The following is a 27,328-nucleotide window of genomic DNA, read 5'->3' on the forward strand; positions in this document are numbered from 1 at the left end:
TGCATCAAGTTTAATTATACTTTATTTGTTCATTCTTCTTATCGTACAGAATTTTAAGGTTGACTTTCCCCGTTCAAGAGCAGAAATGGTGTGGCTGAGAGAATGATGGTTGGGTTGTGTGGGGGAGGGAGATGCACGGTGTATGGGGCATGTGGCAGGGGACACTTATTGTTCCAGTTGTCGTCCTTTCCTTCTTTTCGGATTTTCTTTCTCTTTACGGGGGAATTTTTCACTTAAAGTTAAAGAAGAAATACATAAATTTCTTTCGTGTTTTTTTTGGAGGATGCTCTCTCGCTCTGTTCCTTTTCTTCTGTTAGTAAATTTAATTTTAAACGTGAAACGCAGCACATCTCGATGGTTATTGTTGTTGTTGTTTTTGCACTTGCATGTTGCTGTGTGTGGCTGTTGCTAAAGTTGTATTTGCCCACTTAAATGTTTCGCCTTCCATTCTCGTGCACACTGCAATGAGAGTTGTGGAGCGATGGCGGAAAGCCAAAGGAAAACATAATTAATTAACTTTTTAATGAACAGCAGATACAGCTGAATGAAGGTTGGTGTTGGTTGTTGGTGTGGTTGTATATAAGTGTGGATGGGTGTAGATGGGGGATGGGGTTGCAATGGATGCAGGATGCTGCGCGATATGCGATATGAGTTTGGATTGGGATAAGCCGTGACACAATTAGTAAATTAATAAACAAGTATTTTCTGTTTATTTTTTAATGCCGAGTTCCACTTAATTTGGTTAACCATCGATATACAATGAAGAGCACAGATGCACGCCGTAAGAAGACAAGGGATTTATTGTTATTAGCAGAGACCAAACAACAAAATCACTAGTCTTCCATACGGAATACACTCCCAGGAGAGGCCAATCGGTTAGTTAGTTTTGGATGGATGGTTGTTGGAGCGATTTGCGAGTTAAAAATATACGATATATAGATATGATACGATATCAAAAGCACTTAACACTTAGGACCCACGACTTGAGGCACCGTTTCCGAGTTAATTACGCACAGAATTAGCTTTTGGGGTGGGAGTTTGATTGGGATTAGGGCAGGTAATTTGTAATGTGTGTGTGTGTGTGTGTGTGTATGTGTGGTTTTGGGTTAGTCAAATGAGAAGGAGTTGAGTGCATACTTTGATCTGCTTAGTCTGTTTGCGACACCAACCTCTGTTGCAGCAGATACTGGGCCATTTGTATTTGCTTGGGCGTGCCCGAGATGGTGATTATGCGATCGTTCGAGTTGGGCAGGGGCTCGTCGATGGTTATGTACGCACTGGACTCATTCCGAATGCGGCGGATGCGGCCACCTCCCTTGCCAATGATGGCGCCAGCCAACTGAAAAACAAACAAAAATCATACAAATTAGCAATCAAATTGGACCCGAAACCAAGTCTGCTCCACCACTCACCTCCTTTGGAATGGTGACCTGTGTGCTGTTGTTGGGGTCATGACCCTGGGGCACATTAGTCGGAGCATTCGGGCTCCCGTTGCCGCCGTTGCTGCCGCCGCCAGCGTTGAAGCCACCAGCGCCATTAGCACCGCCCAGGGCTCCAACGCCCCCGTTGTTGGCACTGCCGCCTCCCAGGCCGTTGCCCAGGCTGCTGTTGCCGCCCTGATTCTGGCCGAAGCTGCCCAGGCTGGGCAGACTGTTGCTGCCGCCCTGGCTCTGGCTGAAATTGCCGAGACTCGGCAGGCTGTTGGCGCCCTGGCTCTGGCCAAAGCTGCCGTTGTTGCCCCCAAAGTCACCAGGACCGCCGCCAAAACCGTTGTTGCCAAAGCTGCCGCCACCGCCAAATGGCCCGCCGCTGCCACCACCAAAACCAGCGCCAGCAAAGCCACCGGCACCGCCACTGGCACCGCCAAAACCATCCACATCACCGCCACCGCCGTTGGCCCACGGATTGATGAAGGATTGTCGCGCTGGCCCATGCCGCCACCGCCGCCGCCGACTCCTACGCCAGCACCTCCGGTGCCTGCACCAAAGCGTTCAGCGCCACGTCCTCCACCGCCACTGCCGCGACCTCCGCCAGCATTACCGCCGAATCCTCCGCCGTTGCCGCCACCAGCAGCGCCGCCAGCACCAGCTGCTCCTGCTCCCCCGTTGCGGCTGCCTCCCCGCTGGCTGGGGCGAGTGCTGCCACTGCCGGTGCCATAGCCGCCGTACTCATCCGCATAGACGCGGTCGAAGTTCATCGGATCATAGTTGTGGATGGCCCCCTTGATGGGCGTGTCCCGAGTGAGGGTAATCACCTCACGCACCGCCTCGATGACCTGGGCCTGCTTGCCCACCGTCTGCACCACACGATCTGTGCTCTGCGGAGCCACATTGGAGAATACCTTCAAGAAGCGGCAGCCGATGCGCTGTAAGTGGAGAGATTAGAAAGGAGATTAGTTTCACATCGTACTGGATTTCTGGGAATATGGTTTTCCCGCTGAGACCCCGCACTATATCCATAGGACTAGGCCTAAGACTAATCCTAAGCCCAAAGGCCTATCATTTCCCGGAAATCAGAACAAAGAATGGCACACACACAGAGAGTGGTCAAGGTCTATTGAGAGCCGAGTTCAAATCAATTTGACCGTGACACAGACACTGGCCCTGACCCGTCCGTTTCTGTAGATATTCGTATGTGTGTCCTGCATCCTGCCACAGCGGGCAATGGCTCCTAAACAGCATGAAGCAGCAGCAGCAGCTGAAAGCGGCAGCAGATGTCAGAGGCAGGCACACAGAATGAGGTCTTCTACCTGCGGCATCGAATGGTTCGGGGCAGCTGCTTGTCTCTCGCTGGCTGCATGTAAAGTGGCAGGAAGTTCTTCTTGCCTCTGCCTCTGTCTGCTCCCCTCGGCTGGCTTTCTTGTCTGCAGCGGAAGTGTAAATGGGAAATTCGATAGCCACTTAAGAGGGGAAGCAGGTGGGGAGCGGATGGAACAGATTTCTGTGTGTGTGTGTGTGTGTGTGTGTCAATGCCTGGAGTCCCGAGTTCGTCCCGCTTCCGTTGCAGAGCCTTCGTTGCTTGGCGATTTCCTTAGTTTTTCATCAGTTTCATTGGTGCCGCCGCCTAACTGCTGCCTGCCGCTTGATGATTGCATCATTCCTAGGCCCATTGCGTGTTCCCTTCTCGACTCTCCCTGTCTTCGTGTGTGTGTGTTTGTATGTGTAGCAATGACCAAAGGCTGCGTCATGTTCCCTTCCAGCTATCCAGTTCTACCCTCTCCCCCCTTGGCTACAGCTACTCCCAGGCGACAACTCGTTGCGTGTGCTCCAGACAACAATGGCGACATCAAAATTCTGAAGTGTTTCCTCGACCCCCCACCCAATTCCCGCATGCCTTCATTCACATCACCCTTGTGGCAGAAGGGGCGCAGGATGTGGAGCCTTATGAATGGCCAGGCCAAATGAGTTGAGTCACACCAACACTCATACACGAAATACGAACATAAAAGAACGAGGTCCCATGAGCATTCCAGCGCCCAAGAATCCCTGAATCAAAATTATTAAATTAAAACATGACAATGCCACTACTCTCTCTCTGCCTCTGTTCCACTCTCGCTTGCTCTCTATTAACTGTATTTTTATGGCTGACACACATAGATAACAAATAGAAACTGTAGCATACTTTTTAGCTGTCCAACGAAACATACAATATTTATGGGCCAGGGCGTGTCGCCGCCTTCCCAAATCTATACCTTATATTCCCCAATTATTCGAGCTAACTCTTTTAGCTTTTTTCATTCTTTTTCTTTTTGGCGCCGTCCGACATGGACGCACACGCACATCCTCGCCACTGAGGCATGTGATGTGGATAGATATGCCAGCAATTGTTGTTAGAATTTGTACATAATTATTATTATTAATATAACTCAGGGAATCACCAACAACAAACCGATCATTTGAATGTGTAAATAAATATTTTAATGTACACAACTTTTTCTATACCTTTTAAAAGTTTGTTATCCACTTTGAAATTCCACACCATTTTCCACTTTACCGAATTTAAATTATATATTTATTTTTTTCATCACTGTTTTCTTAATTATATGAACAGCAGGAGCAGCAGCAGCACCGGACTGCTGCCAGATAGATGGAGACAACAGTGGAGGAACAGGACCGTGCACGACCAGCACCAATGTCGAAATAATTGGGTTCAACGATTGCCAGTTGCCATGTAAGGCGACAGAGACGCAGGCAGGACGTCGGCAGCGCACACACAGAGAGAGAGAGAGAACCAGAGAGAAAAAAATGGAAGCACACACAAACACGCGGCGCATATACAAAAAGGCAGGCAACAGCATGTGCGTCTCTTCTTCTTCCGATTCGTGTTAGCTTGTGTTTGTGTGTGTGTGTGTGTGTGTGTGCGTGTGTCATGTCAGGCCCAAAAAGGATACGCAGACAGGCTGCTGTGTGTGGCAGGGCAGCTGCTGCTCTTGCGATAACTCTGCCGCCGTCGCTGCTGCTCCTCTTCTCTGCTGTTCTGCTTTGCTCCCGCTGGCAGCAAACGGAACCGGTGTATTTCTTCAGTTCGCCTCATTTCAAAGTTTTCGTCTTTTTTCTTTTTTTTTTGTTGCTTTTTTGTTGTTGTTGTGTGCGCAGGCGCAGACGAGGAGGAGAACAAAAAAAAACCGAAAGTAAATGTTTTGGACATAATCCAACAACAACTTTACATAGTTCTACAAACACACACACACATTCGCACTTTTATATGTATGTGTGATATAAGACGAGAGCAAACTTCACACGAAGAGCGGGGACATCATTAACAACAAATCGCATTCAATTGATATGCAAAATCTTTAAGTGATTCATGTATGCATCGATGGTGCTCCATTAAAAGATTGTAGGGGATTACCAAGGCGGCTAAGATCCCCCTATCAGCCACCAGCACCAGAAGCAGCAGAATAAGCAGCAGCAGCAGACGAAGTAGAATATTGAGAGTGCCAGAGCCAGAGAAAGAGAGCATCTCAAGCACACAGTGCTGGTGGTTGGGTGGTTGGTGTTGGAGGGATAGCCAAAAGGCAATCAAAATTCACTTACGACAGCAGCAATTAAAAAACTTTTACCTACAGCTGCGGGCAAAATGATAGTAGTGCAAAACAGGCACACAAAATATGCAAAAAGCTGTTGGCTTTAATTGAGAAACAATTGTACGAGTATGTTAAAAGCTGTGATACTATTTTACTGACTACACCGGTTTTAATCACTCCCACACAGGCAGACAGGCAGGCAAATCTGGAGTACAGCTCTCCAGTTCTGTATCAATTACCGATGTCTGTTCGATATAGTACTCCTCCCTTCAAGTGGCTAGCTGAGAGCAGAGTGGGGAAGGAGGGATGCCACAAATAAGGCGGAAGAGTGGAAAAACCTTCAAAATAATTTTGTGTAGTGTGCGACCGAAAACTAAACCGGATATTGATACAATGTTTTCCCCCTTGCCTTCCCTGCTGATGCCACTAACTCCTGCTTCCGCCACTATAAACTGATGAATCAAATGATGATCAAAAAACTCGTTTTGGCAGCCAGAAAAGCTGTCGGATGCCAGGACGAAATTCGTTTCAATAAAGGGTGCCACAGAATTCTCGTCACAGAATTATATAGAAGGTTTGGTTTCTTAACTGAAGGTACTCTCAGTCCTATGGAATCAATGTATTTTCGAGTCAAGGATGGAAAATCACAGTAGTTTTCTCCCTCCCCCCTCCTCGTTTACTTACTTCAAAGTGTTTCTTTCTTTCTTTTTTGTAATAAATAATAGTATCTATTCTAATCTGGCCGTACCCTTACAAAAGGGCACCCTTTATGAGCAGTGGCATGTGGAGTTTACTGCGTAGCACCTGTTTGGCATTCATTAAGACGAACAGCGTGCAACAAATGTAAGCCGCAGGCGGCAGGCAGGCAGGCAGAGAGAGAGCAAGAAGAGTGCAGGAACAAAGCCAGGCGGCCCATTGGCACGCTCAATCCTCAAATGCATTTTAGGGCATTTTAGGATTTACAGACATACGCACAAAGGAGGACGGCTGCAGGATCAGTGTGTGGAGACGCAGTAGAAGCAGCAGCTGTCGCTCATTATTACTGCCGCTGCCTTGGCAGATGCCATTGTCCCCCGCCGCTCCTTCCTTGCTGCCTCCTTGGCACAGGACAAAATTTTACTGGTGGGGGCACACAGGCATGAAACCTGACGACTGAGTTGTTCTCTAGGCATTATATGTACACATACGAGTAGATATCCACATACTACCATAGGGAACACATGTCCGGACACACACAATGTGACAGGACCTGGCGCTCTGCGAGTTCGGGGGAGATGTGTATTAAGAATGATCTAGGGCAGAAATAGCAACAAGACTCTACCCCAGCCAAGATGTATTAGAAGCCAGAAGTAAGCAATTACTATAACCTCGGGCAAGGTACTTCCTTGGCAAGGGGAAAACCGAACGTAAACCGGCTTTGCTGAGGCCAAAGACAGAAAGCCAGAGCGGGAAATGGCTGAAGACAGAAGACTAAGGGAGAATGGGGAGACCAAATGGCTCACTAAATGGAAACAGCTGCTGCCCATGGCCAGGCCATGCCTTGCTGCTGCTGCTGCGGCTACGGCTGTTGCTGCCGCCGTTTTTCTTGCCGCAACAATGAAGATGGAAACGAGGACGACTTCCTTTTCAGCACAGACCAAAGAAAAGGTACAAATGTATAAACGACAAACACATGCTCTGAGGCAGACACAGTTGAGGATGCTGATGCTGCCCCACGGATGCTGATGCTGTTGCTGCTGCTGGAGGCTGATCGTCATCATCATCATCTGCTGTGGCCATCAAAGCAGTAGCTCAGCTCAGACGACAGCTGCAAGGATGCTGCACGTATAGGAAAGCCATAATAAAAGGAAGGAGTACGAGATAGAAGGACGCTTCTTTCTGCCTGCCGCCGCCGTGGACTTGTTGACCTCCATAGAAGTGTGCAGCAGCAGTAGCAGCAGCACAGAAATATGAATATGCATGAGGGGCAGCTTCATGGGAGACTAGGTGTGCGATATTATATTCAGAGCTGGCAGAAGGGGGAAACAAAGCAAAGTAAAGCAAAGAAAGCAAAGCCAGAAAAGCGTGCAGGACATTCCAATTAAAATGCAGTCCCACTCGTCGCTAATTAATGAGAGCCCTGCCAGCTCACCTGCTGCTGATACGCCTGGAAGGACATGCCTTCCACTTAACTGCATTTCCTATCCTAATTGAACGCAGCAGCACCTCTGATGGGGGAGACATTTCTGATTATTTTGAACTTGCGAATTGCGCAATTGAAAAGAGTTTCACGTCTGCTGCCACATGCAACCTGCCGACCTACCTATCCTCACGTGTCAGCAGTTATGAATGCACTAGACGAAGCTCAAGCCAGCTTCAGTAAAGCGGCGGCACTGACAAGTGTGTTATGAAAAAGGCGTAGTAGCAGCAGGACGTCAGCAACAGATTCCTTCTCCGCTGCATGAGCATTCACGTTCCACACACCCACACCGACACCGACACCGGCACCCACTTTCGCCCTTGTATTGCTATCCATTCGATCGATTCCCTCCCATCATCGATGGAGGTGCATTCTCCTGTCGCAAACAGAGAAATGCACGCGGAGCAGCCGACAGAAGGCAGCAGGAATGTATCCCCGTACAAAGTTTTCGATTTAGCCAAGCGCAAAGTTATGTTGACGGGTTTCAGCTTCACGTGGCACTGCCTCAGTCGCCCCCCTCACTCCGCTGCTGGGACCATCAAAAACATGTCAAATATTCCCACATAACCCATCCTGAATTGGATGTGCTTCTCATTCTCAGGCACACCATAACAGTTATAAGTCCAATTATGTTAACCTTCATGCCACAAGCGTCATGGATGGCTAGCGATGTCCGTTGACCGCAGACTACTGGGGTTGTGTGTGTGTGTGTGTGGTGGGGGATTGCAGCATTACAGGATTACCATGGACACGCGCGCACTCAGGACAGACATCTGCAGGGAAGGTACTCAAAAAGCGGAATAGCGGAAATACCTAAATTAAATAGGAGCATGTTTAAAATATTGAAAGGAAAACATGTTCCCAACGTTTTGCAGTAATTATTATGCCGACCATATTCATTACTGCAGCATTATGAAAATAGTTGGATCGAAGCATAATTAGTGCATACTTCAAGACTGTACTTCGGAGGTGGTAGAATACAAATAAAATATATATAATCTACCCCTTAATCATGCACACGACATGTATATATTTTTGTTTGCATACTCTACTATCTACTCTGTTTTTAGAGGAGCCCAGATTTAACGCGATAGCACGGAATGGAGTTTGAAGTAGAAATTGTTAGCATTTACTCACATCGCGTATCTCCTTGATCTTCTGTCCACCTTTGCCTATAACGCAGCCGGCCAAGCTCTGATGGATCAATAGGCGCACATCAAAGTCCTCATCGCGCTGCATGCAAAGAAAGCGATTGAATGGAATTGATTGGAGTGTTATCATATGTGAGGAGAATCATATCATATTACACTTGGGCGGGCGGCACTTACCTCTTCAAAGTATTTCAACATTTCGGTGATTATCTCCAGAGTTGCCTCGATATCCGCCGATATTTGGATGGTCCTGTGTTCGGTGTTGAGCGAGCAGTTGTTAGGCGTGCATAGAGATATGTATAGGATGGTGAGTGGATAGAAAAAGAGAGAGAGAGAGAGAGAAAAGTGAGGGGAAAAACACATATTAGAATTGCACATAACATTAACTAGAAATTAATTCAGGTCTAAAAATGGCCTTCTTTAATGTTTGTGGGGAGAACTAGAGAACAAACTTTGCCAGATAGAGAATCGGTGATAAAAATAGAGAACAAGAGGGAGAGAGATGGAGATTCCCCTCCCAAGTGCCATTCCATGTCACATCATATATCATAAAATACGAGTAATACCACCACAAGGACACACAAGACGCTTGCTGGGGGGACTTGGGATGTCGGCATATGGATGATCTCAGGATCTCAGGCCTTTCGATTCTCGGTTCCTTCAGAGTTTAAGCTCAGGCCGTGCATTTGGGATGGATTGGGCTTAGCATGGTACATGGACATGGTACATGGTACGGGGGTGCATTGTGGATTAGTATGCGATTAGGATTAGGTTTTTAGCGAGAGCGAGATCAAGTTAGATTCGGGCTAAGAAGGCTGACCTTCTGGTCAGCACAAACTACACACAAACTGGATATACGGGATATACATAAGATACTGTGCGCCTGGCATACGAGGAGGAGGAGGAGGCATAGGAGGACACAACACACAATATTAAGATAGATATTTGGATAGATTGTAGATAACTATAGCGCATACAGGACAAAGATATAGATATAGATATAGATATATATATATATCTATCTATGTGTATCTATATATGTATGGGTTAAGGTTAATGCTGACAAGAGCTCAAACTCGATGGGGTTTCGTGTTTGGCTCGGTTCTCGTCAATTCAATTTCAATATGGCTTGTACAGGAGGAGAGATGCAGATTATATAGTATCTAATAATTGGTAAGGTTAAAGATTTGTATGTGGTTTACCGTTCGGGGCCTTGGGAATCGTCGACAGACACAGCTGCTTTATACTGTGTGTGCCACACAGAGACGCACACACACACATATATAGTCGAAGACACGGGCGGACAGGCGGGCGTTATGTCAGGCAGGCGGGCAGACGGGCGGTCGGTCGGGCCAGACGGTCGATGGTTGGGCGGGCAGACAGGCGGTCATTCGGTCGATGGGCGTAATATACATATAGATTTTTTTTTTGTTTTTTCGATTTTGGATAATTTTTTTTTTTTTTTGGTTTGGTTGATTGATGCGCCATATATATAAATACATCACAGGGAGAAGGGACAGGGCCCAAGCATCCACATAGAGTGGGAATATGGGTTCATAGGCATATACATACACATATACATGGATGTTCAGATATCAGATTATATAGAATTCAATTCAATTCAATTCGATTCGATTGGATTTGGTATTGGTATTGGTATTTGGTATCATCGGGCCAGTTCAGATTCAGATTCGGATTCATATACAGATTCAGATTCGGGATACAGATCGATCGGTTACCCAGTACCCGGGTGGGACATATAGACCAGAGACCATGGAGACCAGCGGTGCAGAGTGACGGTGCGGGCGGGCGGGCCGGATGGTCGGTCGGGCGATTGTTTTTTTGGTCGGATCGGTTCAGATGATAATGTTGAAGATTTTGTTGGGCGTACGAAACCGACGATTTATTTCATTTTTCAAACAATTGGATTGGTTTTTGTTTTCGATTTGTTACATATATGGGGTTTACGCAAGAATAGAGAGAGAGAAAGAGAGAGAGAGAAGAGAGAGAGAGAGAAAATTGTTCATTTAGTTAAAAGGTTAATTAGCGTATAAAACTATCGTTTTATTGTTTGTTGTTGTAGATGTTGTTGCTGTTGCTATTGCTGCTGTTGTAGTTCTTGTTCCTATTTAGTTATTGTACTCAAAAACAGGGGGGGAAATTTTATTCTCCAAGTTTCATTTTAAACAAAACAAAAAAACAAAACAAAAAAATTAAGCGCCTTTAATACATTTCAGATTCAGATTTTTCTGCGATTACACATACGAAATATATATATAAGAAATATATCTATGGGTTGGAACTTCCTTTTTGGAGAAACGAAACGATAAATAAAGAGAAACCAGAGAAACTAGAGACGGTCGAGAGAGTGAGAGACAGGGGAAAGAGTTAAGCTGAGTGGCAGACACCCGTTAGTAAGTGAGAAGCGTGTTTTGGTCTTATTTTGATTCCTTGCTGCTGCAGAGAGAGACAGAGAGAGAGTGAGAAAGAGAGACAGACTGGCAGGATCCGCTTACAGAGACAGAAAGAGAGAATAGAGAGGGAAAAAGAGTGGTGGTGATAAGGGTGGTAAGGGTTTATGGTGTTGTAGGGACCAGACCGGCACAGAAGACAAAATTTGGTTCGGTTTTGGTTTGGTTTTAGCTTCGGTTCGGTTCGGATTGGATTGGAGCTCTCGTTCCTGGAGCTCCGAGTGGGTGGGAGAGGGGTAGAGACAGGATGCGAGATAGAGAGACAGTGAGAGAGTTCGCAGGAGAGAGACACACACACAATGACAGAGACAGAGAGACAGACGCTTTTGGGATGGAATCTCAAATGGTTTTCATTTGCTTTCGACTTTCTAATTTGTGGTGCAAAAAATAAAAATAATGTACTTGTAAATAATACTAGACTAGACGCTTTCAATTGTGATTGTTATGCAGATTTTTTTTTTTCTTTCTTTTTTTTTGGTTCTTTGAGTGATTGTCGTGGGTGGTTGGGAAGGGGTTTTTATTTCATATAGTACCTGAGTCCTCATCTTCTGGATGTGCTGTCCTCCCTTGCCGATCACAGCGCCAGCGATCTGCCAAAGAGAAAGAAATTAAAAGATCGAGAGATAAAGCGAGAGAGAAATTTTATTAGAAAAGACTCTCCACGGATATATGTACGTATATGCATGTATCACAGCAGCGATTCATCTGTTCATCGTACTTACACTGCTTGGAATTAGTATGCGCACGGTATCCTCATTACGGCGATTACGCTTCTGGTCCTGTGGTCCGTCTCCTGCATCGTTCATTTCACGCTTCATTCTTATACTCTCTGCAACATGTACAAGATCCGAAAAGGCAATTCGATTATACATTTATACCATATATATTTTAGGTAATGGTTCACTGCTCAGATACTACAATGCTGATCTCTGGTCGGTCGGAATCGAACTGATACACGGGGCGGAGCGGAGCTGCCTGCCGTCGCCAGATCAGCGACAAATAAATCGATGTGGGCCGATCAGAGTCACAGACATAGGCATCAGGTGAGTGGCAGCAAGTTGTCTGCTGCTCCACAATTAAAAAAAAAAAACAATTAAATTCAAGCCCGGCTTGGAGCCGATTCGTGAATCGCAGCTGCAGCTTCACATGGCTACGGATCCATCCGTGAGCCGTCGCTGGGTTGCATATACGCCCTAAAGCACCATCCAAAACAGAAATGGCGGAAATGCCAGACAGCCAACGCTCAACCAGAACTCTGTACGATATACGAGTGTGTGTGTGTGTGTGGCAGCCACTGCCACAACTGTCACACACTGTTTGCATAATTGAGAGCAAACGTGTGCAATAATACAATACAACATGTAACGAAAAATTATTCATTTATACAGAAAAATGCCAAGAGGCTGAGAGTTTGATTCAACTATTTGTCGGGGGGGCTTTGTCGGCGGACTCACTGCTGCCCACAGAAAAATACACAAACCTCCAATCATTTATATATAGATATATATATATTTTTTTTTTTTGTAATTTTTCTAGCACTTTGGGCCTTTTTGTATACCCTTTGACGGAAAGGTTAGCTGAGCTTTTTCAATCATTTCATTTAATATATGCAATATTACATCCAAACCTCTGTCTATATATCTAACATCTAACATTCCATTATTCTCCATCTTTATCGATTCATTTGCCAAACTATATTTATATATTTATATTTGTATCTATTTATCTGCTGGAAGGGTATTTGAAAAGTCGCCCTCTAAACATTTCGCTCTCTCATTTTGTTGGTACTTATTTGCTTTTATTTAATTTTATGGAGTTTCCATATGTCAAAACATCAATTGTCCAAGCTGCTGCTGCCGCTGCTGTTAAGTTGTCAAAAATCTGTCGGATATTCGTATAACAATGGCCAAAACGACGTCGGCAATGGAAGATTAAACGATTTTTTTCGAGGGCTCCCATTGGGGGAATGACTCAACTTGAAATTGAAATTAAAAATTGTTGAGCGAGACTGTACCACAAGTACTGTATAGGTGTTAGATGTGTGGGAAGAGCTTAGGGAAAGGGTTGCCAGCCATCGCCTTCAATTCGGGGGCACTTTTGAGATCAAATTGGCTAGAATTCCGACAAGGTAGCACACGGCCTCAAAAAGAGACCAAAATGTGGTTACTCTTTTTCTTTAAAAATTGTGAGAACAATTTAGGAAACTAAGAAAACTTCGGACAGTCTTATACTCCCATAAAATGATCTTGTAATCTATCACAGAATTACCTTGTTTTGCTTTTCAAACAAATATCACAATAAATCACAAATAAATATATTTGTGTTTTTTTTTAGGGGTACATCTTATAGATTTCCCTTACACATTCCACTGAATTTTCCAACTTTTTCACTCGACAGTTACATAATACTAAGACTTGTGACTTGTCTTTCGTCCAGATGATTTCAAAGGAGAGCAGAGCAGAGGTGCAGAGAGCACCGCTTATGTGTCCTGTACAAAAACTAATGAATAGTATCCGCCAGAACTAGCGCTATTTATATGAAAAATCCTTCGACATGGTGTCCTGGGGGCTGGCCAATCGGAAGCTATTGGGGATCGGATATATGACAGCGGAAATCGCTGACCAATAGAATTCGTACAAATGTACCAAGTGACAATACCTTAAAAAGGGGAAGTGCCTATGGGTACCGGATGCTAGGCAACCGCTATAATTGTACTGGACTGACCACAACACAAACTGTTCTATAGGGGAATACGGTATAGATAGAATAGTCCTTCCCTATGTACGAAACGTATCGAAGAATGTTTAGTCTCATTCTCGTGTATATACAATGATATTTTTGTGGGGGAGTAAGTGCATTTATTTCTATTGGAATTGTATGTACGCATATGTATGTTGTACGTATTTGGAGTATAGATTCTTTATATAAGAACACGTATCGATGCTCCACCTCCGAAAAAAACCAGCGTAAAGTACTATGTGAGTATTACATATGTATGTATATGATGACTAAATAATTTTATTCAAAATCAGATTCTTGAGCGCCTGCGGGATTCTTCTTAGCCCTGCCCTTGTAAAAAGTACCACAATCTTTGTTTATCTGAACGCTAGACATTAATGGAGAGCCTAAGTGGTATGTGGTAGTCAGTCACCCTGTACAAGAACTCACATCGCTCCACCTTTCCGCAGAACTATGTACATTATATACCTACATATATATATATATATACATATTGACAAATTATATAGTCACTGCCTATACATATGAACATATGTGTGTGGGGGGTGCGTAATGAATTTTCAGTTTGGCATTAGTCTAATAACCGAAGAAGTATGGGTGGGCCGTGGGGCTAATACACACATGTATGTGTATATAGACTCCCTTTTGGAGCAGCAGAAGGTAAAAAACTGCAGCCGTCGTGCAGTTTTCTTTGAATTTTAGATGAAACTTCAGCTGATGTTTTCCCATTATGCATATTTTAAATGGCAGCACCAGGAGTAGTAGTTGCCGTTGTCGTCGTTGTAGCAGTAGAAGGCGGTCGGTCCTCCCCGTTCTTCTAAGATAGCAAACCGTTTAACTATTGATAGAGCCCCCAATAATAGTCCCTCCAGAACGGTTCTACGGCTAAATGCCTGAGAAATGCAACAAATTGCGCTGACCTGGACAAATATCATTAGAGGGGTCTGGTCTATCTAGAATATGGATGTGAATGGATGAGGACGTCATTAGACTGCGATAGCAAGCTGCACTGTGGGGAAACCCAACACTTAAAATTCGCAGAAAAACCACACTGACTGAAACAAATATAGTTTAAGCGCAAATATGAATATTAAGTCGCAAATGAAGCTTCTATTCATAGCCAAAGTCATCTTGTAAGGGAAATGCCGCAAGCGGAGGTGGCCAGAAGATTGCTTCCGCTTTGCAGTACCTTCGATGGCCCCTGCGCACTGCTCTGATTGCATTTTGCGGTCAGTATGAGGCCAGCTCTTGTTTGCCAGGAGCATAACGCCGCCTTCTTCCCAGTGTACTGTACTGTAAATGCATTATTCAAGTAATTGCTGTAAAATCGAGAAACAGTAGCTCGTCAAAGGCATAGAACCCAGAGCCCACCCAATCCATGTGCTACACATAAAGCTAACCCCCACCACCCGACGCAAGCCACACCCGCACGCAGCCTAATGAAACTCTGAGAGCTGGAACAGCCGTTCCGAAGAGCTCAGAGATCTAATTATAGGGACAATTTCAAAGGCCCCAGGACGAGACCGAGGCACAGGCCCAGGCCCAGCCACAGGCCCAGGCCAAAAGAACCTTGGAAAGTTTGTGCCTGAAAGCGGAAGTGGCCAGAAGATTGCTTCCCCTTTGTGAGCACCTTCGATGCCCAGCACAGATTGCATTTAGCGGTCAGTGTGAGAAAAACGCTCCCATCGAGCGTAAGCACAGCTTCCCAGGAGCAGGGTAGAGGGCACAGCCAGGGGACAAGGACTGTGTAAAAGAGAGTGGAAGAGTAAAGCGAAGCTTTGGAATTCCTGAAAGTGACATAAATGACAGGTAAGCAATTATGTGAAAATCATTTGATTGCTGTCCACATCCTGTTCAAATAGCCTTTGACAGCGCACACGCCGCCGTCCCACCACCCATCGTTTCGACCTGGCCCCACATCCTCCCCCATCCAACAAACAACAACAAATGCAATAAGGACAATAATTTAAGTTGTTCGTCCCCCAGGCGAACGCGCTTGAAACTTTTTTTATACATATATGCCCCCCGGGCCCTCTGCACACACACACACACACACAAACATACAGGTGGGCTGGGTGACCACAAAACAAAAGAAAAACAGGAACAACAAAATAAATGAAGGGGGAGAGAGAGAGAGAGAAAGGGGGGATCACATGTCCAGCGAGACGTGGCAAACCACATGAAAACGCGCTTCGTGGCTACCCACCAAAGAGCAAAAGGAGTCGACCCCACACACAGAGGCACACACACTAATGCACACGCCCCATCGCTCTTATGCTCTGGCTTTCTGTGCCTGCTCTTTTAGAAGCATTGGTGATGTGCATGTGATTGCGCGTGCCAATCTAACCTTAAAACAAGATTATTCTCTTATGTAAATAAATGCCAAAGGTTCCATAGCTGGTAAGATGATTGAGGAAGAGCAATCTACTTACATTTTGTTTTTATAATAGAAACTAGCGAAAAATTGTCTATATGTATACCAAAATTTTGAATATTCAGCCTGGCTCAGTCTGCCTTAATTTTTTTTTTTTTTTAGAATTGGAATATAATTTCAAAGCCAGAAATAGAAATTTTCACGTTCACTTTAAACATATGTAGTTGTATTTGTATGGGAATCGGTAAAGATCACGCGATCCGTAAGCCAAAGTCGAAGACATGACGAGAAAGAATCGTAGAGCAATCGTGTCTCTTTCTTTCTATAAGTGGTGCCGTGTTGTATCACGTGTCACGTAGGCATCTCTCTCCTTACCGACCTATGTGTATGTGTATGTATGGCTAAGCCTTCAACTATCCCTTTCCTGTCCACTTCCACCTACACCCCTTCAGAATTCTTTTTTGCCAGCGTAATTGGGCGGTGGGTATATGCGTTCCAACTCTATAATTTAGCGGAAAAACAGCTAATGGACGCCATGTCCAACAACAGCAACAACAACAACACAATAACCCCAAGCCCAGATACCCAGACGAAAGAAGCAGGGCAAAGCGGAAATGCATACAATTGACAATTCTCATCGTCCGCGCTAGAAAAATAGATAGCCGCCCCCTTTTTCAGCCCTGTATATGCATATAAATATGTATGTGTATGTGTGTGTGTGTGCTGTCCACTTCAAGGCTTTTATGGACATGTCAGCGTGCTTAGCGAGCCAAGTCGGGAGCCAGCACCAGCCATCGACATCGCGTGTGTCTCTTTAGTGGGGGTGGGATAGGATAGGATAGGAGGTGGGGTTGATGTCGGGGTTCAGCTGGTCCCTGCGCTAATAACTAATGTGCTTATGGCGTGTGCCGTGTGTGTTCCTGTCCCGTTCTATCCTGTCCTGTCCCAACTTTCATGAAGAGTTAAACTACAGTAAAACTTGTCTTTGGCTGCCAGCTCTCCTTTTCTCCGCCCTAAAGTTGTTGAATTATTAAAAGACTTCGATTGAGAGGTACTTTGCTTCCTCCTCCTCCCCACCCACCCACTCAATCCTCTTTTCAGTTCTGTGTACCTTAAGCCGCCTTATCAACTGCATCTCGAGACATTCATCTTTGGCTAATTAATTGGAAATACAAGAATCATTGTGCAGCAGAAATAGAAATACCAGTCAAGGCTTCAAAATCAATAAAACTCGTTCGAGCTGTGCGGGAGGGTTGGGGTAGAGGGAAACTTGTTTCAAGTATTATTTTACGATTTGCATAAAAAAACATTCGCGCTGCTTCGTTTTTTCATTCGTCATTCGAGAAGACAAAAGCTATCAAAAAAGAATCATTGAGTGGAACATGTTTTGCGATTGCGAATGGCAATGGGGCTGAAGAGGCTCCCAAGAAGTGGGGAAAGAGAAGAGCGAATGATAGTCACATAGCATTTGCGTCAATGGCTAACAATTTCGTTGTTCTTGCATGGAGACCCCCCCCATCCGTCTACCCATGTCAACATAAGCCCAATAGATACTTATTAGATACATTTAAATGCGGGCAAGGGGAACAGACATTTGTACTATCTGGAATGGAACTGGAACGATGGTCATATGGGAAATCATCAAAGCGGGCAACATCCGACAGCGAATTGCGGTACAATGGCAGCCTCCCAGTTCCATATTATTTGTTATTTATTTCATTTTCCCCATGCTAAGCTGAGTGCATTGGAAACAAGGCGAGCATCATAAATTTTACATGATATATGGAAGCTCCACTCTGCCACTAGAGATGGGCGCGTGTGCAGCACGAGTACGCATGTAGAAAAATTACCAGTGCAGAGCATGGATTAGAAGAGTTTTTTATATATATTTAATTATTAGATATATTAGCACAGTCGATGACATATCTGTTGAATGATAAGATGTATTAAATTTATGGGATCTATTTACTGCTCGTGCAGGTGAGGTTTACACGAGCACGCACGATGTGGAGAAGATCACATCTCTAGCTCCTATTTACGAATGTACAAGAGAGTACACAAACAAAAGCAAAAACAAGGAGAGAACGAGTGCGAGAGCATTTGCGAGTGTATGTGTGTGGTTCCTAAAATATAGGCCGATACACCCCTCTAAAGAGAAATTTGTAGACATGTTTTGCAAAAGAACAAACATAGCCATAGAGCTCGCTCAATAAGCTGCAAAAAACATAATGGAAGTTCACTATTTACTAGAGAATTCAGTTCAATGTCAATGAACGCGCACAAACGGCTGGGAAATATCTATGCGATTGCTTCATACGAAATAAAGAATGCCGAAGCTACATGCCATCCTCATACATACACACACACACACAGAGCAAGCACACCAAACAAGGCAAATAAAAGCGAATTTTTTGCACAAAACTGGAAACTAAACAAAGCAAAAGAACAAGAACAAAAAGCAAAAGTCGAGGTCTCATAATAATTAATGGGAAAGGGAGAGAGGCTGTGACTAAAGTTAAGAGTGCCAGTGGGTGAGAAATCACAGCGAGGAGTAAATGGGGGGTAATAATGAGGTGTGCCTAGGTGGCACACACTCATTTATTGAAGATTTGTTTGCTTCGCTCATTATCAGACGACACGCAGATGTGTGTGAGAGAACACACAGATAACTCTCTCACTCTGTTCGACTCTTCGATAGATGCTGCTGAGGCAACAACAACCGTAACTATGAATAAAATATAGGTTAGGCCTCTTCCTAATATGTAAGTGGTCGAACGTTGAACTCGACTTGTTGTCGGCTCCAGCGAAGCGTGGGAGCTGTTTTGGAGTAATAACATCAGCGGCGAACGAGAGACAGAGGGAAATGAAACTATTTTGTTTTGATTTTATCTCTGCCGCAAAAAGAAAGACAAGACAAATAAATTATAATGAAATTATATGCGCCAGCACATGCGGTTGAGCGGGCGCTTCTCCCCCCGCCTTCTGTGGGTAAAAGCGCGTGGAGAAAAATAAAACAAAACAAGAGACTAAAGCGGATGAGACAACAACAGCAACGGCGGCGACTCTGTACCTGGGCCAAACGAAAGCCGGCCTGAGAGCGCAAGGGAGAGGACAAGAATGTATGTGTCTGTGTGTGCTCTGGTGGTTGTAAATGTAAAAGGGAAGCCAAAAGAACGATCTGGGCTGCGTGCGGGAGGGGGTTCCAAAGACACTGGCGGCGAAAAGTGAAGAAAAATCGGCATGCACTGTATGTATTGGCAAAACTTTTCACAGAAAATGTATCCGGGAAAACACAACACTTCACACACACATTCACCCCGTTTATTTGGCCCGCAAATTCGCTTTTTTCCCGTTTTCCAGCGCGTTCCCAGGAATACACTTACCTATCTGGATGGTTTGTCGTAGCTGCTTTGCGTTGCTACCACAATTTAAATGTTTGCTCTGATAAGCAATGCACAGAAATATATTTAACCACGAGTTGGTTACTTCAGCACTTGCTGAAAATATTTATTATTCAATTGTACAGAAAACACACGATAGAGTTAAAATTCACAGATGAATTGCAAAATGGCAGAAAAACACAAGAGGTGTCAAACCAAAGAGGGCACTATCGATAGTGTCGATATTTTGCTGCTAGCGTCTACTATCGATGGTTTTGAGACTATCATGATAGTATTGAGCTACAGTCGTTGCGCCTTTGATATGTTTGGATTGGCCGCTATAAAATACGAAGACAAATTTGTAAACAAATCGACAAACCATTTTTAGAATGGACAAGTTCCTAAGAAGTTTCAATGGGTTTTTAATTATTATTTGAGCCCGATACTATTACGATAGTATCGACTGTTTTTTTCAAAACATTCAACGTTGATATTCCTCGATTTTGATATTCCGTTTAATATTACTAGCTAGTTGGCACTCTCAGCCCTAAACAAATAATTTTATCCGATAGATACATACATTTTCTACAAGATTGGCAAGTTCTCAGAACTCCTTTATATTGGAATATTTACATATTGAGGCTCAAACAAAAACAACATAAAACGAATCTGACGTCGTTTTTGTGGCGCTGCCAGACTCGTGCAATTCGTAGTTGCTGCGGGCTGCCATACCATGATATTTTGTGATATGAAATTCGTCAATTTTGATATTCAGTTTAATATTACTGGATAGTTGCCCTCTCAGCCCTAAACAAATAATTTTATCCGATAGATACATAAATTTTCTATACCTTTGTATACCTTATTTCATTTAATTGATGTTAAATTTGTTGTTCCAAGCCCCATTGAAACATTAATAATGATTTTATCCTAGAAACGCGAAATCAAAAAAAAATCGTCAAACAGGAAGAAGAAGAAAAACAACCAAAGTTGCACAACAATGCTGTGCAACATTCTCATGTTGCTGAAAGAGAGCAAATTTTGAAAACCCACCACGATTTGAAACATTGAAACATTATTTATGATTTTATCCTTGATTGACATGTTTTTTACCTATTAATGCACATGTTTGTGTTTTATATATACATTTATCCCGGTTCTGATACCAATTATTGGAACCCGTGAGCTGCAAAATTTCGTTAATATCTTTAAAACAGAGAATGAGTAGTTTCTGCATTAATTGGAGCCTGAAATTACAAACAATATCTCAAGTCCATAATATCCAATTTTCCCAAGGTATGCAGATTGTTTCTCATTCCGTGCCAAAGTTGCACAACAATGCTGCTACTTCATTTCCCCATGTTGCTGAAATTTTTCCCATACAAATAAATTTATCTTACGGGAACGCCTAGGAACGTCGTAACAATGAATCTAAGTTTCACGTTCCCGTAAGATAAATGTGGCTCCCACCACGAAAAGGAGGGGAAAGTCACCACGAAAACGCTCTCTTCACCTCGGAAAAGAGAGAAAATTTTAAAAAACCACCACGAATTGAGAGCGCAAAATGTCAGTATTTTTTGTGTGCTAAATGAGTTTGGCGGTCATTTTCAAAAGTATATATATGGAAAAATAAATATTTCACTTGATTTGTTTTGTCGAGTGTGACTGGAACCATATGCCGTAAATATACCGATTAAAAAAATAGCTTAACCCCGCTCTATTTAATCAGGTTAGTAACCGGTAAATATAAAAAAAACACTTTTTTGAACAATCTTAGTATTATTTCGCTTAAAATATAGCATTTAATAGAATTTTTTAATAATAATTATTTGAGCCCGATACTATCAGTGATACCGATATCCTCGTTTGGATAAAATATATCAAATACGATATTTCAGTGCGATAGGTGGAACGAATTCCGCGTACTATTTTGAAAATACTTTAGCCGGTGGATGAAAATACAATTTTTTCCCGCACATATCATACAAAAATTGATGGTCTGAATATTTACACAGGCCCCATTTAGACACACAATGCTCTTCCAATGGCTTTTAAAAAAAAAAAAAATTTAATCGTTTTTAGTATTTTCTAAAATTTTCATTCCTTACTTTCTCCAAACTGGTCACACCTAAATAGGCAAACACTTTGTTGTGCATTTTTTGAATTAAATCGCATTTGGCTGTTTCGCTTTTAAAGTGTAATAATGTCTGCACAGAACACCGAACCAGGCCACGAGGACATAGAGGCTGCCTTCAATCGTCACAGCAAAATTGTGCCCGAGGTGAAACGGGCCTACCAGGAAGCTATTGATCAAGTTTTTGCGGATCTCAGGCATGCGGCAGATTCTTGCAACTAAAAACAATTTTCCTATTAATGTCATATATATTTTTCACCATGCAGTGCGGAAGATCTGGCGCCCTTTGCGGCCATTCACTCAGAGCACGGGGACACTTACTTGGCCACCGATGAACTGGTGGGTTCCATGCGTAACAAAATGACGGCCATACTGAGCCAACTGAACCAGCACTTTTTTGACAGCAACGATGTGGAAAGGAAGCTGGTCGAACTGGAAATGCTAAAGGAGAAGTTTGCCCCCTATGAAGGCCACAATTGGTTGGTTCTTCGCCTGCACTTGTCGCCCTGCATGCCCTGACTTGCTTTCTTTTCAGGAACGTCAACCGCTTGTCCCCGGAGGACTACACGCGTCCGGTGCGCATGCGCCTGTTGGATTCCAGTATCCGCGTCATGGAGAGGGAGTTGGCAGCACAGGATAAGGCAATTGAGGTCTGTCTTCCGCTCAATCGCCACTAAACGCGAGGATTAATTCGTAATTGTTTCATTACAGGTTGCTGTGGCCATAAGCAAATCTAATCGAGAGCTATTGCAGAGCCTGCAGAACGAACGCGTTAAAACGAACGCCGCGATGGAAAAGCAGATAAACCAGTACACGGAACTGGATCCGACCCTATTGCAGCTCGAGCAGTCGATCAATGATTCGTTTTTGCCACCAGGCTTTGATCCACTATAATCCAAACGATATTGTTTTGTTAATATATTTTGGTTTACATATACATAATGTTTGATGTCTTTTTTGTGGTGCCACCATACCTTGTGGTATATTCCGTGCAGGACGTGCAGCAGCAAAAGGCAAAATCAGTTATTCCCAATGGAACGCTCGAGCAATGATTCGATTTTGTATCTATAATAAATGCAATATTGTTCCGTGTTCATGGATTGGATTATACCGCGGTCGAATTTGAGCTTTGATTTTGGTCTGCATATAAAACAGTCTTTAGCCGTAAGAGTCGATATTGGACAAGAATGGACTCCTAAAATGTTCATCATACATACATACATATATTCCGGGCATGTGTTTTTTTTTGTAAATCGAGGCATGCATATACACACATATAGAAGGCCATGTGCGTTAGTGTGTGGCTCTTGCGCGGAGTTCGTCGGTAAATTCGAACACTTGTGCAAATTGAAAGTGCTGCCTATTTTTTATTGTCCTATATAGGACATATGGAAGGGGAAATACGTGTGTGTGTGTGGCCCCGCTTTTGTGCTTAAATTCGCACGAGAAATCAATTTTGTCAGAATCGATCGTTATTCACAGTCCTCCTTCTGATATATTTCCGCATTCCTGGCGTATTTTTGTGGGTCTACCACCAAAGCTTAGGAAAAATCGTGCACACTTATTGAAGGCTACACGTGTTTGTTAGTGTGTGGGTATTGCGCCGGCATTCATGTATAGAAAGCTGCACACTTGTGCGAATGGAAAGTGCTGCCTATTTTGTGTCGTGTGTAAATGTGTTGGTGTGTGCTTTTTGAGTCGTATTTTGGATTCAATTTGAACGAGAAATACAGTGTTCAGAGACGAGTTAATCATTGATTAGAATCCTCTTATCTTTTTAAATATTCCTGGCTTAGGTATTCTGGGTCATATTACCAAAACTCCGGCAAATCAGCAATTTTCACACCTACACCTGTGTTGGTGTGTACTTTTTGCGAGCGTTCATGTATAGCCGCACACTTGTGCGAACTGAAAGTGCTGCCTATTTTTTCGAGCTGTCATTCGATGTCGCTGCCGCGCAGGGTCAGAACCCTATAAATTCGGGGACACAGGCGATTTCGTTCTTTTTAATTCCCAGTCGCCGAGTAAGTAAGGAGGTGAGCTCGCTCCCTGACAAACAAGAAAGTGAGAAATCAAAGTGAAAAAAAACGTGCTCCGCATTTATGTGCAAAACTATTTTCGGTTTCAAGGCTACGATTCCGTAAATATTCGAGGTGATGTTAGACTTATCTTGTTACTGTACGATCAGTCTTTCCTCACCTCGAAAATTTGTTGAAAATTGTGCATTTGCCAGTTCGAGTGTGCGGAAAACTTACAGCTTGAGACGCCACGTGTAGAGTTGCGCCATTTTGTTTTAACAGAAATTAACACGGCGCGTTGTGACTTTGTTCTTTGCTATTTAAACGCCACAATTTGCCAGGCGTCGATCTGGAATGAGCATTCAACCAGTTTTAAACGATTTGTATTAATAAAAATTCCGCTTTGATTCCGCTTGGAAATTTTAAAAATTGAATATCAGTTTGGTGGTGTGCTCTCCATAGTGCAGCGTGATAATTATATGAATGCGTATTTTGAACTAAACATTTTGTGCAAATATTAAAATCAAATTGGGTTCTGTTTAAGTATTAGTACAAATAGGGCCCAGTTTGGTTTTCATATTTAACCAAATTTTACACCGACCTTCGCAGCGCTACAGTCGCTCATACAAAAACACATGTACATACATACATATGTACGAGAACGCATGATTCCGCCATTTTCCAAGAAATTCTCGCTGTCGGTTGCGAGCTTCGGGACAAAAAAAAAAAACACCAATACCAATGCAAAAATCCGTCGTGCTGCCTGTCTCTTTCTAGCGGCTCGTCGTTGATATCGGCATACCCATACACATATGTACCTATGCGCACATCTCGAATGTTCATATGTTATATATGTATATTTCTATGAATATTTGGAAAATTTTATGATCCAATTGGACACCGTTTGAATATTGTTACAAATTGTGTTTAGTTTGATCATAATATTAAACCAAATTGAAAATCGCCAACATAAACATAAAAGGTTTTCCAAGGTTTCTCGCCTTGCTTCGGGCTTCAAAGATCCGTTTTGGCGCCGTTGTGGTGCCTCTATGTTTGTCTCGTTTTCGCGTCGTTTGCTGTCCAGCATATTTTTTTCATTCCCTTTTGTCCCTGCCGAGGCAGAGACAAACAAAAGCTATGGCGAATGATGTGGACAAAGAAGAGATGTCAAATGTGTTGTTGTTTTTCTTTGTGCGTTTGACTTCTATTTCTTTGAGATCGTTGTCCGATCTGCTGCATTCTGTTTTCGGTAGTTCGCGAGTGCGGCGAAAGTGAAAAGTTAGTTGCGTATTGGTTCGGTCGTTACCTTCGGGTTGGTGGATGGGCAAATACTTTGTTTTATTAATCAGTATTGCACGTCCTTCAGCCTGAAAGTGCCTGTTGCTGGGTTCATCAAATAAATAGGGAATTATTAATCGGTAAACAAAAAATGATCAGTGAACAAGGGAAGCCTGTGATGAATCGAACTGCTTTGATTTGTAGGCCGGGGTTCCTGCAAATGCGGATTCTTAAACGTATTGCACTAGCCCCGGTCCATAGAATAATAGCAAAAAGCTACGATTTAAATATTGATCGGAAGAAGCTCAAAGAATATCTGTGCTGACGGCGCATTGCTACGTAATTCTAAAAAAGTGCAGATTGAGAAGTGAACAAATGACCGGCAACTAATTTATAGGCACGAACTAGTGACAATATTTTGGTTATTAATAAATATTGCACTTTTTCGTGCCTATAAATTTGAATGTCTCTTCTACTATTCAGAAATATCTTAAAAGTGATTCGATTTATAGCTGAAACTAATTTCAATGAAGACATAAACATCAGCGATCAACCATTTAAATTATTCCTTAATTATTTTCAGGACAGAGATTGTGCAATACATTTTCGTTTTTTAAATATATTGTCAATCTCTGTCACGAAAATATTCAAGGTTTTCTGCAAACACATATCGGTAGAAAGTGGAATATCATAAGTGAGTCAGTTCTGTGAATAATGACAAAAAATGTATAGTCTTGAATCTGTGCCAATATATAAGTTCTTAATTATTATGGCACTTTTTCAGGCCTATTCATTTCAGTGTCTCGGTCTACAGATTAATTTCTTCAAAGTGATTTCAAATCATAACTAAAGGTTAAATGTGCTGTGATAAACTACAAAAACATTTATAGGTGAGAAACAGTGTCAATGTTTCTTTTATTTTTGTAATATTGCACCGTTTCTTGTCTCTAAATTTAATTGTCTTGTCTAAAAGTAACTCTAAAATAATGATATCTTGGGCACTTTATTTTGCCCTTGTTCTCTTTGAAATTCCTTTTCGCGAGAAATAAAATGCCGTTATACGGAACAGCAGTGTAGCAGCACACGAAGTCAAGGGGTGCGAGCGAGATGGAGATGGATACACAGTTACAAGCACACATTTATTTTGTTCCTTTCTTTCCTCTTTGTGCTTTTGGATCAGAGAGGAATTGCTGGCGTACCGAGAGTGCAAAGCCGTAACAGTTATAAAATGTATATTTGTGTGTGACTTTGTTTTTTTATTCCTCTTTGCTCTTTATTGTCTTTGAATGTTTTGCAGAGTTGCCAGATGTGCGCATTGAGACGTTGGATCTAGTTCATACTATCTGGTTCTCTCTTCGTGGGTTCTTATATTATATTATTTTTTTTGGTAGGGGCTATTAATTGAATTGGGTTAAAGACTGGCATTAAATAGTTTAATTAACATACATTCCTATAATTTAATTTTAGCTGAGTATTCCCCTCTAAATGTTGCAACAAAGTAATAATAACAGGCACTCCGAATGAAATCAGCAATTTTAATTAGTGAGCTCCGCTGGTTGCATTTGTTTGCACGTGATTTACCGTTGCCGCCATGCATTATCTGCCCGCCACCAGCTCCATCGCGGCGGAGAGCCTGTGGCCAGTCTTTTGTCTAATGATGGGATGGTCATTGGTTTGGAAAACTAACAAGAAGAGGCAGCACCTCTTGAATAATGCACCAGCACGCGCGAAGCCAACAAGTGTGAAATTGGGCGACGGTATGGTGGAATTAAAGGTGTTGGTCCTAACTGTGCGCCAGATGACCACCAAAGGAACGGTGCACTGCATCGGCCTCTCCAAGGGAGGCGCCGCAGATGAACAGCAAGTACCGTAAGTTTCAGCGTTTATCCATGTGTTACATTTAACTGATTTTGAACTGATATTTCCCAACCCACTCCCCGCAGGGCACTTGCTGACATCGGTGAGAATCTGCCATTCGTGCTGATAGCAAACACAATTACATAAATGTTTGTTTGGCCAACAATAGACAGCTGCAGCAGTGGCAGCAGCAGAAACGGCAACCACAACGACAAGATTGCATAATTGCTTGTAGCAAAAATGCTCCCACAATTTCTCATCTCCGTCATGAGACAAACGAGCCGGCTGATTGTTATCTCTCAATTCTGGCCGACAGAGAGGGAGAACGAAACGAGAGCAGCGCTACGATACAATCCTCCAACAGTAATGTAAGCTTCTGTTACTCTCTTTGGCAAGCTTTTGCATGGAAAAGCTTCTCTGTTGGCAGAGATGCGTAGAAGCCACAGTGGATCGACTGGAATCGTGATTAAATTACGTCTGCTTAAAATCGTAAAGAATTATCTTATCTATTGGGAACGAAAAACGAGCGTTCGAAGTTTCATATTCCGATGGGAACTCTTTCTCTTCCTCGTCCAGTGCGGCGCCTCCTGGGGAGTGGGGTAGATATATGGAATATAGGAAATATACAGGGTAGTATAACGTTGTGGCACGTGTGCTGCTACTCTCAACTTTTCTACTGGTTCAAATGACTAACTTTTATGCAATGCAGTGCACTGTAGAC

At 43.2% G+C, this 27,328-nt stretch overlaps 3 protein-coding genes across 3 annotated transcripts; 2 read left to right on the plus strand and 1 right to left on the minus strand.

The window, feature by feature from the left end:
• Positions 1-4: 4 nt before the first annotated feature.
• Positions 5-19,542, minus strand: LOC111077951 (heterogeneous nuclear ribonucleoprotein K homolog). The gene is given in 10 exon segments (XM_022372465.2): positions 5-459; positions 1,170-1,339; positions 1,413-1,912; positions 1,915-2,365; positions 8,343-8,438; positions 8,534-8,606; positions 9,559-9,602; positions 11,361-11,417; positions 11,550-11,656; positions 19,324-19,542. Coding segments are annotated over 9 exon segments (1,518 nt in total). The 5' UTR covers positions 11,646-11,656; positions 19,324-19,542; the 3' UTR covers positions 5-428.
• Positions 19,543-21,430: 1,888 nt separating this feature from the next.
• On the plus strand, positions 21,431-22,542 carry LOC111077987. The gene is made up of 4 exons (XM_022372514.2): positions 21,431-21,651; positions 21,721-21,933; positions 21,990-22,104; positions 22,166-22,542. The coding sequence occupies exons 1-4, from the start codon at positions 21,524-21,526 to the stop codon at positions 22,346-22,348; spliced, it is 639 nt and encodes a 212-aa protein (XP_022228206.2). The 5' UTR covers positions 21,431-21,523; the 3' UTR covers positions 22,349-22,542.
• A 3,225-nt stretch (positions 22,543-25,767) lies between these two features.
• Positions 25,768-27,180, plus strand: LOC111077993. Its single transcript, XM_022372523.2, has 2 exons — positions 25,768-26,619; positions 26,694-27,180. Exons 1-2 carry the CDS (start codon positions 26,342-26,344, stop codon positions 26,752-26,754), a joined length of 339 nt encoding a protein of 112 aa, XP_022228215.1. The 5' UTR covers positions 25,768-26,341; the 3' UTR covers positions 26,755-27,180.
• The last annotated feature ends 148 nt before the right edge of the window (positions 27,181-27,328 follow it).

The sequence above is a fragment of the Drosophila obscura genome, unplaced genomic scaffold, assembly GCF_018151105.1.
Source record: "Drosophila obscura isolate BZ-5 IFL unplaced genomic scaffold, ASM1815110v1 contig_186, whole genome shotgun sequence".
NCBI classification, from domain to species: Eukaryota; Metazoa; Arthropoda; class Insecta; order Diptera; family Drosophilidae; genus Drosophila; species Drosophila obscura.

Bases quoted from the DNA above. Each gene is read 5' to 3' on its own strand.
- LOC111077987 (XM_022372514.2), top strand. From the start codon at position 21,524: ATGTCTGCACAGAACACCGAACCAGGCCACGAGGACATAGAGGCTGCC. The intron at 21,652-21,720 runs GCATGCGGCAGA...TTCACCATGCAG, and splicing joins CAAGTTTTTGCGGATCTCAG to TGCGGAAGATCTGGCGCCCT. The intron at 21,934-21,989 runs GTTGGTTCTTCG...CTTTCTTTTCAG, and splicing joins CCCTATGAAGGCCACAATTG to GAACGTCAACCGCTTGTCCC.
- LOC111077993 (XM_022372523.2), top strand. From the start codon at position 26,342: ATGCATTATCTGCCCGCCACCAGCTCCATCGCGGCGGAGAGCCTGTGG. The intron at 26,620-26,693 runs GTAAGTTTCAGC...CACTCCCCGCAG, and splicing joins GCAGATGAACAGCAAGTACC to GGCACTTGCTGACATCGGTG.